At 51.0% G+C, this 18,665-nt stretch overlaps 1 protein-coding gene and 1 long non-coding RNA gene across 2 annotated transcripts; one reads left to right on the top strand and one right to left on the bottom strand.

Moving 5' to 3' along the window:
- Positions 1 to 293: 293 nt before the first annotated feature.
- On the top strand, positions 294 to 13,087 carry CHRM1 (cholinergic receptor muscarinic 1). The gene is made up of 4 exons (XM_081281656.1): positions 294 to 753; positions 1,197 to 1,289; positions 2,145 to 2,254; positions 11,001 to 13,087. Exon 4 carries the CDS (start codon positions 11,075 to 11,077, stop codon positions 12,455 to 12,457), a length of 1,383 nt encoding a protein of 460 aa, XP_081137782.1. The 5' UTR covers positions 294 to 753; positions 1,197 to 1,289; positions 2,145 to 2,254; positions 11,001 to 11,074; the 3' UTR covers positions 12,458 to 13,087.
- Positions 13,088 to 17,515: 4,428 nt separating this feature from the next.
- Positions 17,516 to 18,378, bottom strand: LOC308642350. The gene is made up of 2 exons (XR_014020545.1): positions 18,205 to 18,378; positions 17,516 to 17,934 (listed from the first exon to the last, which is right to left on the bottom strand). It is a non-coding gene; the product is annotated as an uncharacterized lncRNA (long non-coding RNA).
- Between the last annotated feature and the right edge of the window lie 287 nt (positions 18,379 to 18,665).

Here is an 18,665-nt window from a genome sequence, read left to right as displayed (position 1 = left end):
TCAGCCCTGGGGCGGGTGCGCCAGCCCTCTGGGTTGGTTCCAACTTGGAGCCTCTCACGTGAGGCCCAATGTGTCATTTCCAAACAGAAGGAATCTAGCTCCCTCCCAGCAGGGAGGAAGAGCAGGGTGTGTGCCTGGGTGGGTGGGTGGGCGCGTGGGCATGTGCAGGGGGGAGGGCATGTGTGCGAGGGAAGCAGGCATGTGAATACCAGGGCATGTGTGTTGGGGCATGGTGCACCGGTTTGGGGGCTCGAAGGCGGGTGGGGGAAGGAGCCTGGGGAAACAGAGTGTGCCTTTGTGAGGGTGTGTGTGTGCCGCCGAGTCTGTGTGCAGTGGGTGTGGGTGTTTGTCTCCCTGTATCCGCCTTCTCTCCCGTCCTGGACTTTTAGCCTTGCTGGGCTTGCCTTCCTCATGTCCTGCCTCCTCCCTCTCAGGGCCCAAAGTGGGTGCCCTGGTGGAGGAGGGGGCAATGTTCCAGGACCTAGTCCAACCCCAGATGCTGCCTGAGGCTTCCCTCCAGCTCCCCCTCCCTTCCTTTCCTCCCTTTCCTCCCTCCCTCTCTTTCCCTTCCTCCCTCCCCCCCAGGCTGGCGAGCCAGGGGGTGGGACATGCCAATCACTGGCTGTGCCTCTCCCGCTGCCAGCACAGGGCGAAGCTCCCCCCGGGAGCCAGGTGTTTGGGTCCCAGGAGACGCTGCCGGCCCCGGAGAAGCAGTGGGGCTGAGGACCCTACAGACCCCTCTCCGACCCCATGGTGAGTGCATTTGGGAGGGGCTCTGCTGAGGTGGAGGCAGAAGAAGCAGCGTCCTCGGTGGTAGGGCAGGGGCCAGGATGAGACAGAAATGGGGGTGGATCCTGGAGAGGAGGTGTCCAAGGAGGGGTCTAGAGGCCAAGGGAGCACTGTAGCATTGGACATTGGCTGCTCCAAACACTCTGTCCCCTGGTTCTCAGTGGATGCACCTGATGTTTTTCTGGGCTTCAACTGGCGGAGGAGATGGAGACCCCCTTGGGAAACTAACTACCTGGAGCCCAGAGAGGATTAGGCTGCTAGGTAGCAAGCAGAGCCCCCCAGCACCCTAAGGTTAGAGTGGGAAGGGCAGGGGGCCGGGAGGCAGCCCCTGTCACCAGTATCCTGTGGAAGGCTACCACCCCTTAATTGGGGCTCCGGTCCCAGAACCTCCTTCTCTCCTCCCTCAGGGCACCCTGAATCCAACCGCTCCTGTCCACCTTCAGCCCCCCCAGGATGTACTGAACCAGGCTGCTGGCTAAATGGACAAACTGGATATTAAGGTGGGTGTTGGGCCAGAAGCCAAGCAGGAGATCAGGCAGGAAGCCCCAGGTCTGTTCTGGGACAAATGGGCACATGGATAGCCACTCCAGTCAGTGAATGTGGCCCTGACAGGTGCAGGGGCCCGGAGGGCCCTCCCTATATTTTCAGTATTTTGGGCTCCTACGAGGGAGAGCAAAATAGCCCTACGTCCAGGCAATATATGGATACCGATGGGCACCTGTGTCAGGTGCCTCAGATTCCATAATGTGGGGAGGAACCAGGGCCAGGAGCTCTGATCCTTGCAGAGTTGCTAGTTCCTAGGCAGACAGCTGGGGAGGTGGTGGTCAGTTCCCATTAGGTCATTCAAACCTGTGCAGCTTAGGGGTTTTCAAAGCCAACGGCAAGGGGTTCACCTCACCTCCACAGAACACACCTGCAGCTCCACCCAGACTGACCCAGGGCCCCCTGCTCAACTGCCCGGAAGGAGCCAGGCAGTCTCCAGCAGCCTGACAGTCTCCTGTCCCTAGGTAATCAGCTGCTCACTGAGCTGTCCGATGAGAGTTCTCTGACCTCCGACCTCAGCCACAAGGCTAGCGGTGATCGGTGATTGCTGCTGAGATATGAAAGAGGAGGAGATGGAGCAATGGGCTGCTGGGTTGGTGGTTGGAGATTTGAGAACTGGGTCCTGACATGCAAAGGGAATACAAATTGTCAAGAAGCGGCCAGGTAGAAGTCACATTGGATCTAGAAAGGAACCTTCCCATTGGACTCTTGGAGAGACTGAGGCTGAGAGAGGGGAATGGACAGGTTCATGGCTGCAGAAGGGAGATTTATGGGTCCAGTTGTACTTAGAACCCCATTCTCCTTACCCTCAGCACAACACTGCCCTGCCACCTCCGTGAGCGAGATGCTGGGATGGCGAAGCAGGGGGCGCAGCAAGCTTCGTGAGGCAAGAGCTTGGGCTCCAGGCAGGCAGGCGGGAGAGGTGGGTGAATCTCGCTGGGTTTCTGCTCTGCTGTGGTACCATGGTGATGCCTCAAAGGATGGGGGAGGGAGGGAGAGAGAAGAAAGGAAAAAGGGAGGGGAGCACCAGGAGCGAGGAGCTGGGGGCATGCGGGGAGGAGGGCAGGGCAGCACCTCTGATGCTTAGCAGTCTGCTGACGGCCAGACTCTGACACAGTCTGGCTAAAGAGGGGCGACTGGTTAAGGTCCATCATGGGTGCGCAAATTTGGCAGTGGTTCTAGACTCTCTTCTTCCAGCTCAGTAGTGTACTTATGAAGCATTTAACTCATGGCTGCCGCCCTCCCCGGGGCTAGCTGCCACTCTAAGTGGTGACTTTAGCCTGAAAATACAATTAATTCTTCTTGTTCATGCCCTCATTCCCAAGGCCAGGTATCAGGGGTGAAAGGTTTGTGCCTCTTTAATGGGTCAAGAGCCACCTTCAGAGAAAAGTCAACCCAGGGGGAGAGAGCCACCTGGGAAGGGGCTGGCTTTTGCATTAAGGCCAGCAGAGGGGACCCATCAGGGAATCTGACCAAAAGAAGCATCTCCATCACTGCATACATGAGGTCCCAGATCCCAGGCCCCACACACACCTCCTCTCAATATTGTCCCTTTGCCCCAGCCAGGGTCTTCTGCTGGCTTCCAGGCCCAGAATGACAAGATGGCTCCACTCCTTCCTAAATCTTCCCCACATGCCTTCATCCTGTCTCCCCTCTACACTCTGGACCAGTGGTGAGGCTTAGGAAAGCCTACTGTGCAGGAATCTCTCTCCCCAGATCTCTCTCCTGCCTCCCTCAGTGACTCTCCCCTCCTGCTTCCTCTCACCAGCCAGATCCCCAGCCCCTGGGGATTGGTCCAGGGCACTGGCAGTCAACAGTCTGGCCTGCCTTGTGCTAGAGGCTCTGACCTCATCCCTTAACTGTTTGAGACCAGGCTGACTCATACATTCATACACACACACACACACAATGACACAATGACAGGTGGCAGACCACATCCATACCTGTCCTGTTACCTCACTTAGCTTCCCTTTAGCCAGGTGAAGAGGGTTTCCTTGGTCCATTTTACAGATGAGGATGCTCTTGGCTATTTTTCTTCTGTGCTCTCAAGCCAGGAAGGGCCCTGACCAAGGGAGAAGAGGACTACCGGATGAGGAGTTATGGGAGCAGAGCTGGTCTTGACCCCCACAGGTCATTCTCATGCTCCAGGGCCTAATGTCAATAAGGAGGAAGACCACATGTACACACTTGTATATTGATCCCACAGATATTTATTGAGCAACTACTATGTGCCAAGCCCTGAGATAAAACAGTGAATGAAGTAGATAGAGTCCCCATCTTGCCTCTCCCTCAGAGAGGGAGCTCTGACTAGACCTCCCCCTCTGCCGAGCGCTGTCATCATAACATCACACAGATAAACAGTAGACTGTTGCAGACAGGTCATGTCCTAAAGGGAGGACCAATCTCTCACTGTTGGCTAGGGCTTGGCCAAGCTAGTTGAGATGCACAAGGAGGCTGATAAACAGCCCCATCCCCTCAACAGTAGTTTCGAGCCGGGGTCCAAAAGATTGGTCGCAGAGACAGACTACCTAGGTCCAGACCTTGGTCGCCTTGCTGATGAGCTGTAAGCTCCATAAGGTCTTAAAATCTCAGTTGCTCTTTTTGCAAAATGGGGATAATAGAACCTATTTCACAAGGAGTCTTAAGAAGTAAATTAAATCATGCATGTAATGCATAGAGCCATGTCTGCTACATTCAAGCAGTCAGTAAATATGAGTTGTTATGATGATATTAGTAATCTCATTAAAGGCTCCCAACATCCTTCATCAGGACGCCACAGTCCTGGAAGAAAATCACCTCCCTGCTTCCTGACCACTTCCCTGTACCCCCAACATGACACTCTCCACGAATGGGTCCCAGCCCAGCCTCACAAAGCTATGGACCGCCCCCGCCATCCCCTCGTCTCACTCAGCAATGCCCACACTCTCACACACACTGATGCTGGGGTTAACCCAACCCACAGAAGGGCACCCAGGTCAGGACGGTGACTTGCCCAAGGTCATGCAGCAAGACCAAGCTTAAGGTCAGGCAGAGTCTGTGTCAGGGACTGCCTTGGGGAGTGTCCCCCGCCTACTGCAATCCTGGTCGACCAGCTCCCCCCACAGACACCCCCAGAAATACTTTCACAAATCATGCTCTGCCATTCCCCTTTCAATCAGATAGCTGACCCTAAGCCCCTCCTCTGTAGAAATTCTAGAGGCAGCAGAACCCCAGCAGTCTGTCAGCCCAGGGCTGATCTTTCCAGGAGAATCAGACCCAATCACCATCTTGCTGATCCCCAGTAGCCTCAAACAGGCAGGAGATTATCCCCAATTAAGAATAAAAGATATTGGGGCTGGGGATGTGACTCAGCGGTAGACGCTTGCCTAGCATGTGCAAGGCCCTAGGTTCAATCCTCAGCACCACATAAAAACAAAATAAAGATATTGTGTCCAACTAAACTAAAAAATAGATTTAAAAAAAATAAAATAAAAGATATAAAAAGAGTAGGAATGGAACCACCATATAACCCAACTATACCACTCTTCATATTATACAAAAAAATTACATTGGAGATACATGCATGCTCACATTATAGAAGCATAACTCGTGAGAGCCAAATTATGGAAGCAGCCTAGGTGTCCATCAATAGATGAATGGATAAAGAAAATGTGGTATATATACACAACAGAGTTTTATTCAGCCATAAGGAAGACTGAAATTATATCATTTGCAGGAAAATGGATGGAACTGGGGAACATCAGGTTAGGAAAAATATGCCAGACTCAGAAATCAGGGTCATATTTTTCTCTCATACATGGAAACTAGAGAGAAGAAAAGAAAAACAGTGATTTCATGAATAGAGAAGGGAAACCAGGAGGGTAGAGAAAGGGGGTGAGGTCAAAGGGGAAGAAGGCAAGGGGAGGCACTGGAAAATGAAATGGATATGTTATATGTCTGTACAAATATGTCACAATAAATCCCACTATTATATATAATTATTATGCACCAATAAAACTTCTATTTTAAAAAATGGAAAATTTCAGGTGACAATAAACAAAATTCTCTTAGTGGTCAAAAAAAATAATAGAATTAAGGAGACCCAGGAACACCAGTACACACCTGTAGCCCCCAGCTACTTGGGAAGTTAAGGCAAAAGGACTGAAAGTTTGAGGCCAGTCTGGGCAACTTGGTGGGACCATGTCTCAAAATAAAAACAAAAGGCTTGGGATGTAGTTCAATGTCAGAGCGCTTGCCTAACGTGCGCAAGGCACTGGGTTCAATCCCAGTGCTGCAAACAAAAAAGAATCAAGGTGACTTGCCCAAGGTCACACAGGAGAAACTAGAATACCCCCCTGCCCCAGAATCTTCTCTTGAACCCTCATTATCCAAAAGAGGATGTGGGGCGTGAGGACCCCTGCTCAGATTGTGGAGGAGAGACAGAGTCACTGAGGGTCTGTTCTTGAGCTGCATTGCAGAGGAAGGTCCAGAGGGTTTAAGAATCCAGCTACAGTTTCCCACCAAGTTCATAGTAGTTGGTCAACTATAAACAACACAGGCCTTGGAGGCCACAAGTCAAGGTCAAAATCCCACCAACACCATTCCCTGTGGGACCAGCAGAAAGCCACTTAGACCTCTTAGTCCTCTTCTATACTATAGAGAAAAGAAGCCGTGGTTGGGATGTCCCTGAAGGTATCCTGTGGAGTAAGTGACTGGCATGCGGGAGATATTGGTCATGGTGATGACCATTAAAACGGGAGAGTTGGAAGGCGTTTCCAGCCATCAGGGTGAAGGACTGCCAGCCTCTTTACCTCCAAGGACCACTCAGCCAACTTCTCGCAGGTGCCCCTGTTCTGAAAGCATTTGTTTAATTCACCCTAGTCACAGCCAGCCTCCAACAAGAGCTTGTGATGGCAGAAGCCACTGTGTTCCCACCCTAAGGTGATGTCACTCCAGCCCCAGGGGAGGGAACCTAAGTGAGCCCTGGTTGATTTCAGCACCCCACAAAATCTCCCAGAAGCCGGGCTGATCCATCTCCTTCAACGAACAATGAGCAAACAAGGAACCAGAGAGGGGCTGGGGCTGGGGTCTGAAGGGAAGGAGCACAAGGAGAAGTCGATCAGGAGAGGCAGACAAGAAGAACGGCTAAGGCTTTGAATTGTCTTCCCAGGACCAGAGCCTCATGAGCTGGGGGTGGGGGGGGCATCGGAAGAACGAAAGGTGAAGTGATTGCTGATTGTCATAGCTAGGAGGGGACAACACTGAGCTTCAATCCCAGGGCTGTTGGCCACAGTGCCAAAACTAGAGTGAGCCATCTAGCACTCACCGAGGAGAATTTAAGAGGTGGTCACAGGGTCAGGGCTGCAGCTCAGTACACACATGCTTAGCATGAGTGAGGCCCAGCTCCCACCCCCAGCACCACCAAAAATAATAAAAATTAAAATTAAAAAAGAGGGTGCCACCCAAAAAAAACCGTCACTAGCCCAGATAAATAATATTGTAATGTAACTTTTTTTTAATCAAATAACAAGCTGACAGCCTCAGCAATTTAGCAGTGCCCTAAGAAACTAATGAGACTCTGTCTCAAATAAAAAGTAGAAAGGGCTTGGGATTTGGCTCAGTGGTTCAGCACCCCTGGGTTCAATCCCCGGAACCAAAAACAAAAACAAATAACAAGCCAGGCATAGTTTCGCACACCTGTAATCCCAGACTGAGAGAGAAGGATTGCAAATTTGAGGCCAGCCTCAGCAATTTAGTAAGACCTTCAGAAAATTAGGGAGACCCTATCCCAAAATAAAAACTAAAAAAGGACTGGGAATGTAGCTCCATGATAAAGTGTCCATGGGTTCGATCCTTGTATCAAAAAATAAAAATCAAATGACAAACTACAGCCCACAGGCTAGTCATCTGTTTTGGAAAATAAAGTTCCACCAGAAACAGGGCCAGGACTAGGGTGAGATGAGTGAAACAGGAATACACAAGTGTGGGGCTGGATCTTTTTTTTTGATCAACCATCAACAATTTGTTCATCATGAATTCTTGCATTGATTTCTTTCTTTATTTTAAATTTTCTTAGAACTGGGAGCTGAACCGAGGGATACTTTACTACTGACGTGTTCCTTTCTTTTTTTTTTTTTCTTTTTTGGTACTAGGGATTGAACTCAGGGTCCACTGAGCCACATCCCAACCCCCCTATTTTTTATTTTATTTAGAGACAGGGTCTCACTGAGTTGCTTAGCACCTTGCTTTTGCTGAGGCTGGCTTTGAATGCACGATCCTCCTGCCTCAGCCTCCCAAACTGCTGGGATTACAGGCATGTGCCATCATGCCTGGCTTCTATTTTTATTTTGAGACAAAGTCTCACTAAATTGCTGAGGGTCTCACTAATATGCTGAGGCTGCCCTTGAATTTGTGATCCTCCTGCCTTAAGCTCCCAAGTTGCTGGGATTCCAGCGACTGTGTCACCACACCCAGCTGATTTCTTTTTCTTTTCTGTTTTTTAATATTGCATTACAATATTGATTTCTTTTTTTTTTAATATTTATTTATTTATTTATTTATTTTAGTTCTCAGCGGACACAACATCTTTGTTGGTATGTGGTGCTGAGGATCGAACCCGGGTCGCACGCATGCCAGGCGAGCGCGCTACCGCTTGAGCCACATCCCCAGCCCTTGATTTCTTTATTATTGAGATCAGGACACCCCTTAAATTTTGTACCTGAAGTGAGTGCCTGACTCACCTTGCCCCAGGCCTAGACCTGTGGTTGTGTAAGAAACCAAGCTTTTAAAAAAAAAAAGAAAAGAAAAAAAGCAGTCAAGCTTTCAAGGCTGCCCCATGCTCAGGCAAAGGCCCCTGTGGCAGGACCACACCACCTCGCGGGACAGTGAGCTCCTCTGGTCTGGCTCAGCCTTTGCAGGTTTTTGTTTGGGGCCCAAAGTTGCTGCTCCAAGGCACCTGGAGGATGTGGCATCGGGGTCCACATTCAGTTTAGAAGCCAGGAGGGTTTGGGCTAGATGATGCCCTCTACCCCCTTTCTCCAGGACCTGATCAGTTGCTCATTTTGTGCAGCAGACACTAAATAGCCCTGAGTTCAGAAAATCAAAGGGTCAAGAGTTGTGCAGGGCAAATTCTCAAGGGCAGTGTCTACCAGCATCCCCACCAGGAGAGCCCTAGCCTGATCCCAGCCTCTAGCCCAGTGCCTGAATTAGTTGAAGAAAGAGTGCCACAAAATTCCGTAATCAAGCTAAATCCTATTTTAATGAGTTGTGGGGGGTTTTTTTGTTTTGTTTTGTTTTTAATTCAGATTGCCAAAGTATAGCCTCCAAGCCTCTCTTGTCAAATGAAGATTCACTGGAATTGCTTGGGTTCAAATCCTGGTTCCTACCTTACTTGGGTGATGGTTTGAAAATTCTCTCACTTTTCTCAGCCTCAACTTGCTCATCTGTAAAATGGACATGAGAGCAATGTCTAGGCCATAGATTTCTGTCAAGATTAAATGAGATAACATAAGAGCTAAGAGACTGGCTCTCATGGAGTACTACACAACAGCAATGAGTATTATTATTATTTTTATTACTATTGTTGGTATTATTATTATTATTGGCTATTGCTGTAGTATCAGAGTTTTCATGTTTATTTTGTGATGCTGGCAATCAAATCAGGCATGCTAGGCAAGTGCTCCACTAGTAAGTTACATCCCCAGCCTTTTTATTTTTATTCTATTTTGAGACAACACTACTCTAAATTGCCTAGGTTACCCTCAAACTTGTGATCCTCCTGCCTCAGCCTCCCAAGTAGCTGGAGTTACAGAGGTGTGCAACCAATCCAGGCTAGTATCCGAGATTTTTTAATTTCAGAAATGGTCCTCAGAGAGCTAATGGGGACCTAACGCTTACCGTGTGCCAGGGGCTCTTCTAAGCGCTTCACATTTACTAACTCAATTAATCCAACAATTCCTTGAGATGTGAGCTAATGGTATTACCTATTATTTCCCATGTTTCAGCTGAGGAAACTGAGGCATCTAGAAGGTACGTCACTAGCAATAATCACATACTCAGTAAGTGGCAGAGCCTAGATTCAAATCCAAACACTCAGGCTCCAGAATCCAGGTTCTTTTACTGCGATGCTTCACATGCAAACTATCCCATACACACAAGTGTGTGCCAATGGCCATGGTCCTTGTGCATGCTGCCACAAGTGTCTCTCCCCACATTATGAGTGCTCTCACATGCTGACAGATCAGCACAAGTCATAGAGATGACCACACACAGTCCAGGTCACACAGGATCAGGCACATTGTACCAAGGCCATATATCACAGACCCAACACATTAGTCTCTCTGTCACATACCAGGTGACCAAGGAATACCAAGGTTTGGTGGACCCTGGCCCAACATCTCTCCCTTGGAATTTTCCCAGCAATACAACTCCTGAAGTCCACAGCTATGGATTGAGGAGACCCCATGTCTTTAATGAACGCAGGGATGTGAGGCCCGGGACAGGAAAGAACCCACCAAATCACGTAGCAGCAAGGCCATGTCTGAGCTGGACCCTCATCTTCAATCTGGCTTTGCCTTGACTGTGGGGCTCCTGCCTGTTCAGGGGGTTGCTATCCCAGCCTTCTTCACTCCCCAGCCTTAGTGCCTGGGCTAGACTCCAGATCCCAGAAAAGTTTGGGGGATCTTCCCGTTCCCCTTGCTGCCCCCAACTCAGCTGGGGCCCAGGAACAGAGCTAGGAGCAGTGGGGGGGCCTCCCACGTCCCATCTGGGGCCAGACCCCCGCTGAGCTAGTAGCTGAGGCCCTTGTCTCTGTTCCTGCTTCAGACCTCATACCACGGAGCAGAGGGCCCAGCACAACATGCCCTGCTCACAGAGGGTCCCATCCAGCCCCCAACACTCCCTGTTCTTCAGCCAACACAGAAAAATGTGCAAACATGAAGGCATGCGCGCACACACACCACACACACACACACACACCACACACACACACACACACATACACACCACACACACACGTCCTTTCCTCTCTTTCCTCTTCTCATGTCCCCTTTCTTTCCATCTCTCCTTATCCATCTCTCCTTATCCATCTCTCCCACTGGAACTTCACATACTCAGTGAGAGTGAGAACTGGGTTCTAATCCTACTCACCATCTTGTCACCATGGTGAAGACTTGCAGTTGCTCAGGGCCAACACTGGCTGGCCGGGAGATGGGGATAATGAGGACCTTCCTCCTAGAGATGCACGACGGTTAAATCAGATAATTCGATTAAGCGCTTAGCGCTGTGTCTGGCATGTAGCAACCACTCAGTAAATGAAGGCTTTAATAAGGTTGAGTGAAATGCTTTGAAAATTTGGCACGACTGTATACAAAGTGAGTCTCCCAACTCCTGCCACATGAGTTAAGCAAGACAGGAATTAGTAGCAATTTTCCAGTGAGAAAATTGAAGCTCTGAGTCTGAATGGTGTAGCTGGAGTGAGGCCTCAAATTCTCTGGATTTCAAAGCCGCTTCATGCTGCTGGAAAATCTCATTGTTGCTGGGAAAGGGCACTATAAATGACCGACTGTGGGTTCCACTAAGTGGGGTGGGTGATGCTCTCTGGCCAGGACACCGCCTGTCCTTTAACCCTTCTCTTCTGGGTACCAGAGAAGTCCCGGGGCCCAACCGAAGCTCATGTCCTCTGTTTTCAGGTGATGACCCTCCTCTGAGGAAGCCCTTAGTGTGACCGAGGAAGGGACTGCCCCCCTCGTCCTACCTGGCCACCATGAACACCTCAGCCCCACCCGCCGTCAGCCCCAACATCACTGTTCTGGCCCCGGGGAAGGGTCCCTGGCAACTGGCCTTCATCGGGATCACCACGGGCCTCCTGTCACTGGCCACCGTGACAGGCAACCTGCTGGTGCTCATCTCCTTCAAGGTCAACACGGAGCTCAAGACAGTCAATAACTACTTCCTGCTGAGCCTCGCCTGTGCCGACCTCATCATTGGCACCTTCTCCATGAACCTCTATACCACGTACCTGCTCATGGGCCACTGGGCCCTGGGCACGCTGGCCTGTGACCTCTGGCTAGCCCTGGACTATGTGGCCAGCAATGCCTCGGTCATGAATCTGCTTCTCATCAGCTTTGACCGCTACTTCTCTGTGACCCGGCCCCTGAGCTACCGCGCCAAGCGCACACCCCGCCGGGCAGCTCTGATGATCGGCCTGGCCTGGCTGGTCTCCTTCGTCCTCTGGGCCCCGGCCATCCTCTTCTGGCAGTACCTGGTAGGGGAGCGGACAGTGCTGGCCGGCCAGTGTTACATCCAGTTCCTGTCCCAACCCATCATCACCTTCGGCACTGCCATGGCCGCCTTCTACCTCCCGGTCACAGTCATGTGCACCCTGTACTGGCGCATTTACCGGGAGACGGAGAACCGGGCTCGGGAGCTGGCGGCCCTGCAGGGCTCTGAAACACCAGGCAAAGGAGGTGGCAGCAGCAGCAGCTCAGAGAGGTCGCAGCCAGGTGCTGAGGGCTCACCAGAGACTCCCCCGGGCCGCTGCTGTCGCTGTTGCCGGACCCCCAGGCTGCTGCAGGCCTATAGCTGGAAGGAGGAAGAGGAAGAGGACGAAGGCTCCATGGAGTCCCTCACATCTTCAGAGGGTGAGGAACCAGGCTCTGAAGTGGTGATCAAGATGCCCATGGTGGACCCTGAGGCCCAGGCCCCCACCAAGCAGCCCCCAAAGAGCTCCCCGAATACGGTCAAGAGGCCCACCCGGAAAGGGCGAGATCGAGCTGGCAAGGGCCAGAAGCCCCGCGGGAAGGAGCAGCTGGCCAAGAGGAAGACCTTCTCACTGGTCAAGGAGAAGAAGGCGGCTCGGACCCTGAGTGCCATCCTGCTGGCCTTCATCCTCACCTGGACACCGTACAACATCATGGTGCTGGTGTCCACCTTCTGCAAGGACTGTGTTCCCGAGACCCTGTGGGAGCTGGGCTACTGGCTGTGCTACGTCAACAGCACCATCAACCCCATGTGCTACGCACTCTGCAACAAAGCTTTCCGGGACACCTTCCGCCTGCTGCTGCTCTGCCGCTGGGACAAGCGACGCTGGCGCAAGATCCCCAAGCGCCCTGGCTCTGTGCACCGCACCCCCTCCCGCCAGTGCTGATAGCCCCCTCTCTTGCATCCTTCCACCCCAGTCCCAAGGAGAAGCCGGCGGAAAGCAGGCAAGGGCTGTGTCCTCAGCCCCAGGGCTCTGCTCAGGCCCCACCGGGCTTCCCAGGCCCCTGGGTTACCCTCCTGGACAGCCCAGAGGGACCCTGCCAGCTTTCCAAGCTTGGCTGTTCCCAAGCAGGGAGTGAAACCCGGGGAACTGGTTTTTCTGTTCCCTGCTGGGTGGGAATGGGCTCTTCACCAGGAAGAAGGCCTGGGAGGAGGATCCGGGCTTTGGACTTCTTGTTTGCATTAAGACAGGAAGTCAGGAGCCGGCAGGGCGAGCCTGTAATTTAACATCACAATCTTCCTTGGCCCCGCTGTAGCCAATAGAGATGGCTCCCCCTGGGGACCACAGCTGGGAACTGACACCCACCACTGAGAGAAAAGCTGGGCTCAGAGGGAGCTGGGACTTCCTGGCTGGAGATCTCCTCCCTCTCCAGACAAGACCCGCCCAGTTGGGCCCTGGGCACATTCTCCAGGATTGTCCAGCCTCCCAACACACGTCCCCAGAGCATCCCTATGTGGGTCACCTCCAAGGCAAATGTCCAAGCATCAGCCAGTCAACGAAACCAGAGGGAATCAATTTGGTTAATCACACATCAAGTCCCAAGGCATCAGCAGGACCAGGGACCAGATGTCCTAAGTGTCTCACTGTGTCATTTTTCTGGGGGTGGGGACAGGGGTGTCTTCTATCCATCCTTCCCTCCCCCTGCCCCCCCCCCAGTAACTTCAGTCCCTCCCTCCTGGCTCACAGCCACCACCTGGATGGATCTGCTCTCTTCAGATCTAGCCAGGCCTCCTGCATGCTGCCTGCCTCCAGCCCTGCCCCACACAGGCCTGGCCCAGCCAGCAGGTTCTCTCCTGTGAGCTCCCCAAACTGATCCATGCATGGCCTCCTAGCCACCCCTGTCTTCAGGCTCAGCCTGCCCCCAAATGTTCTTTCCTTCTATCCTCAGCAAGTGCTGAGTCTGTGAATAAAGCCACATAACCAGTGGGCACTAAGGGGCCTTCCTCCCTGTGTTGGCTCAAGACCCTGGTCTCAGGCCAGGACAGAATGGGGCAGGGAGGGCCCACGTACTGTGGAATGTGGGTCACTTCCCTGCAGGTGGTTCCAGGTGGGGCAGCCTGTGGGCCTCAGCACCCTGGGGGACTCTGGCTCAGGTGAGTAGGGCTGCAACAGGCAGACCTGGCCTCTGAAAGTGGGACAGCTGGGTAAAATAAACTCCCCCGTGTAGATCCCTGCACATTCTCCGCCTTGTGTGGCTGCTCTGGGGTCTTATCACACCAAGGGACAACAGAACTTCTTCAAACCCTCAAGTATAGATGGGGAGACTAAGGCCCAGAGACCCAGGAGGATTGTCTAGGGTTATCCCACAAAGCAACACCCAAACTTCCAGGCAATTCACAGCCTCCTGACCCCTAGACTGTGGAGATGGGAGCCTGGGGTACTCTTAAGCCAAAGCACTCCAGCAAGATGACCTGCAGGGCCACATTATAAAGCACTGCATTGGCGAGGAGTCTTCCAAATCCCAATAGAGGTCATTCCCACAGAATGGAGCAGTAGTTCTCAAAGTGTGGTAGTAATGGGAGGGGGTCTTCAAGATCACAGATTTAATAATTTGCTAGAAGGAAGAACACACAGAATTCAGCAAAGCTTCTTTCTGGAGCCACAGTTACAGTTTATTATAGTGAAAGAACAGAAAATTAGCAGCAGAAGTGGGTACAGTGTCCAGGAGACACCAGGTGCAAGCTTCCAGTTGCCCTCTTCTAATAAAGCCATGCTGACAGAGGTTAATTCTCCCAGGTATAATGTGTGACAACATAGAGGACATACTGTCAACCAGAAAAGCTCACCAGAGCCTTGGTGCCTAGGATTTTGGGTTTTTGTTGTTTGGTTTCAGTATAGGAATTCACCCAGGGTCTCACTGGGTTTTTTTATTTGTTTGTTTTGTTTTGTTTTTATTTATTTTTTTTATTTTGAAATAGGGTCTCACTAAATTATCCAGGCTAGCCTTGAACTTGAGATCTTCTTGCCTCAGCCTCTTGAGTAGCTGGGATTGCAGGTAAATGCCACCATACCCAGCTGGTGTTTTTACTACATGTTGCTCATATAGGCACGGCTGACTTTAGTTATTCAGTCTTCAGCTTCTGCAGAGGTGTTTAACCTATGGATATGGTATGGTTCACGGCCTCCACCAGAAATCAATTTTTTATCATAGATCATCTGGTGTGAACCAAGGCATACAGGTGAGCAAAGACACTCTTACAAGGCAGGATGTTCCAAGGGCTTGACATTCCAAGGAGCCAGACAAAGCCAAACTTTTCTTTGACATGCACAGAGTTTGGAACAACACTAGCATCATCAGTACAACCTGAGAACTTGTTAGGTAAATTCTTGGAGTCACACTAAATTAAAATGGAAGTCGGAGGATGGAAACCAGCCATCTCTTTTAACAAGCCCTCCAGGTGATCCTGAGGCAGGCTAAAGTTGAGAAACACTGTCCTTAGAGGGATGAGGTCCTGGGTGGGGCTGAATCCTTGAAGAGGGAAAAGTGGGGATATGCCCTACACAGCTGCCAGGACTCCCAGATACCTTTGGAAAGGAATCTTCCAACACTGCGGGCAAGGCCAGCCTAGTGAAGAAAAAGTGGACAAGACAGGCTAGCCAAGAGCCAGCAGGAAGTAATAGCCCCATGGGAATGACTCAGACACAAATGCCATCCCCTACCCACCAGCACAGCTTCCTGGATTGTCAGCTCAAGACTCTGAGAGGACCCCCTCTCTTGCAACTGTTCCCTCATGACCCTGAACCCCCTTGGGGATAAATGTCCTGCCCAGTGTTGACAGTATCAGAACTGAGGTCTCAGGAGAAGGACACACTGAGGAAGCTGAGCAGCATTGGAAAAATGGAAGCTTTGTAGTCAGCCAACTTGGCCTCTCCTAAGATTGGGAGTGGGGTTCAAAGCTGGTATCGGGATCCCCCATCAAACAAACTTAGGCATGTCTCCTACTCTGTGTCCAAATGGGGAAGGAGCCCCTCACAGAAGAGGGAGGAGGATGAGACAGACTGTAAGGAAAGGACTCAGTGGCTTTATGATCAACGTCCCACAGGGCAACGCTGCCACCAGTATAAGTCAAAGAACAAGTCTAGTTTCAGACCGAGCACTTTCCCTACACCTCCAGCCTGGCTTTGGAAAGTCCAGAGTTCCGTCCCCCGAACCCAAGGAGAAAAAAAAAACTTGCGCCCTGATGTTGCTTGTTAAGGGAGTATACCAGGGAACACCCCTGGGTGGGAGAGGAAGTGTGGTCCGAGAAGGCTTTCCCGGAGATGGGGTCTGTGCCCTGCAGGCCTCCAAAACAAGATTCCTGAAAACCCAGCGGCCAAAAAAGGAGAAAATGACATGCACTAGAAGGGAGAGGGTGGCCGTTCTGCAACAGTTCGCCCCTAACTGCAACCGCTCCCACCCTCAGGGAGTCCTTCTTTGCCTCCAAAACAAAGGCCTTTCGTTCCTGAACAAGAAGGAGAGAGAGAATGAAGTGGCTTTGTGCAGGCCACCTCCTCTCCTGCCACTGCCACCATATTGGTGCTAAGCCTGGAGAAGGGGAAAGCCTTAGGAGCCTCTCCTCTCCCGCAGGCCCCGCCCGGCCCCCACCTCCACTCCACCGCAACATTTTAGCGCCATCTGCTGGTCATAAAGGAAATAGCCCTCTCAAGAAACCTGGCCCTTGAACCTGCGCGGGCCTGTTCAGACAATAAGTTCACAGGAAAATGATGGAGTAGGTGGTCTTGGTGGTCTTGGCTGTGTCCTGCCTCGGCAGGAACTCAGGTCCCCAAAAGGATCGGCTCATTGGGCTCCTACTATACATATGCAAAAACAGGCCCTCCTTCTCAGCAGATGCCAACCTCAGCAAGTAGGCACTGGCGGAGGGGACACTTGGCATCATCTGCACAGCTCCACATTCTCCCAGAGTCTCCCAGGGCCTTTGAAATCTGTGCTTTCATTCTTGGGAATTTTGCTGAGCTCTCATAGAACTCATGCTGAACAGCTGGAAATTCAGAGAGGTACCTGCTCAACTTCAGAGCAGGAACATCTTGTTCCTGTGTTTGTTTTGTTTTGTGATACTGGTGATTTCACCCAGGGGTGCTCTACAACTGTGGCTATTCCCCCAGCCCTTCTCTTCCTTCCCCCTCACCACACTGCAATTACAGGTGTACACCACCACGTCAGGCCCCCAAATGTCCTTTGAACACCCTTGCCAGCCTCAGGCTCTTAAGGGCTTGAGGTTTTTGCTTTTGACATCTTTGTTTTTAGCATGTTTGGTGACAAATGACAGAATTCCAGGAACCAGACTATCTCACAAAATAGGCCTGAATATGGTTCTCACACTCCCCTCCCCAGCCCCCAGCCCCTGTCTTTCCTCCACCCTCCTCCCACCCCTGTTGATCTCCTTCTTGGTATTCTTGACCAACAGTATTCACACAGCTGCTCCAACCAGAAATCTGGGAGTCGGTTTAGACTCCTTTTTTTTCACTCCCTGGGTCCAGACTACTCCTGAACAGTTCCCAAGTTCAGTGTTCTCCGACCCCACTGCCACTATCCCAATGCAGGCCTCTTGTCTGAGGCGCTTAAATAGTCCTTTAACGTGGAGTTTACAAATTTTTTTTCTGTTAAGGCCCAGAGAGCAAACATTTTAGACTCTGCAAGTCAAGAGACAAAAGCTAATCAAAGCTATTATGTCAGTACTTACGCAGTCTTCATACCATTCCAGTCAAAAGCAGCCATCGACAATATACAGGAGCAATGGAACTGGGGGAATAGCCACAGTTGTAGAGCACCCCTGGGTTAAATCACCAGTATCACAAAACAAAACAAACACAGGAACAAGACATTCCTGTTGTAAAGTTGAGCAGGTGCCTCTCTGAATTTCTAGCTGTTCAGCAGAAGTTCTATGAAAGCTGGGTTCCAATAAAATTCCAATGAATTTCACATAATTTTCATGTGCCACAAAATAATATTCTTTTGATTTATTTTTCAGCTTTTAAAGTACAAAACCCATTCTTAGCTCACAGTTAGTACCAAAACAGACCCACTGGCCATAATTGGCACCTCTCCCAGCCATTCTCCATACTCAGCCAAAGTGATTTGCCAAAACACAGGTCTCATGTTTTCAATTCCTTGCATAAAGTAGCCAATAACTTGGGATGGAAAAAAAATGAGTGGGTTGGGGATGTAGCTCGGTTGGTAGAGTGCTTGCCTCTCATGCACAAGGCCCTGGGTTCAATCCCCAGCACTGAAACTAAAAAAAAAAAAAAAAAAAAAAAAAAAAAAAAGTTTCTTGGGGCTGGGTAGAGCTTCCTAATAGAGTGTTTGTCTAACATGCATGAGATCCTGAATTCCACGTATGAGGTCCTGAGTTCCATCCCCAGCACTGCAAAACAAAACAAAAACAGTACAAGCTACTTAGCCTTCAAAAGTTTTCACATTCAACCTCTTCAGTGACCTTTCCCCCACTTAACACATTGCAAGCTCCCTTCTTCATGTTTTCATGCCTTTAGTTCCTTTGCTGGGGATATTTTTGCCTGCCATCTGGAAAATTCCTATGCTCCATTCAAAGTTCAGAGAGAAAAGACAGCCCCCTCACCCACCCTCCAATTCCCCCACCCTCTGACTCCCCCACCCCACACATGCCCACAGGCACCTCAGGGAATATCAGGTTTTAGCTGAAGTCCGGAGGTGGAGAAGGGAGGAAGGTGGGGTGCAGGGGCGATGGAAGACCCCCAAAGAGAGGGCAGTGGAGAGGTCTGAAAGGAAGGGTGGGACAATGGAGGGAGAGTTATAGAAGGATGGATAGGGGAGAGAAGGGCCCACACAGCCCACTCCTCCTCAGCAGTCCACTGGAAGCACTCATCCTGCAGGGATCTTGTATGCTGGACCAGCTCCTACGTCCTGGAGAGAATGGGCCTTGTCTTCACGTGTCCCCTGCCGCTGCCTTGTCTGGTTAATGGGGGAGAGACCTCTGCTAAGGAAGGATCCATCCTTGGGTAGCAGAGGTGGGGGTGCTTTCTTGGAACCAGACTGAATGGCAGGGCTAGGCCAGAAAGCAGAGCCAAAGAAAGGCTTTCTCTCAGCACTGACTACTCTACTAGCAAGCTGGGTGAG

This window comes from Spermophilus citellus, assembly GCF_964194105.1.
Source record: "Spermophilus citellus genome assembly, chromosome: 2".
In the NCBI taxonomy this organism is placed as follows: Eukaryota; Metazoa; Chordata; class Mammalia; order Rodentia; family Sciuridae; genus Spermophilus; species Spermophilus citellus.
This window is presented reverse-complemented; position numbering and strand designations above follow the sequence as displayed.

Coding starts and splice junctions, on each gene's coding strand:
- CHRM1 (XM_081281656.1), top strand. CDS start 11,075: ATGAACACCTCAGCCCCACCCGCCGTCAGCCCCAACATCACTGTTCTG.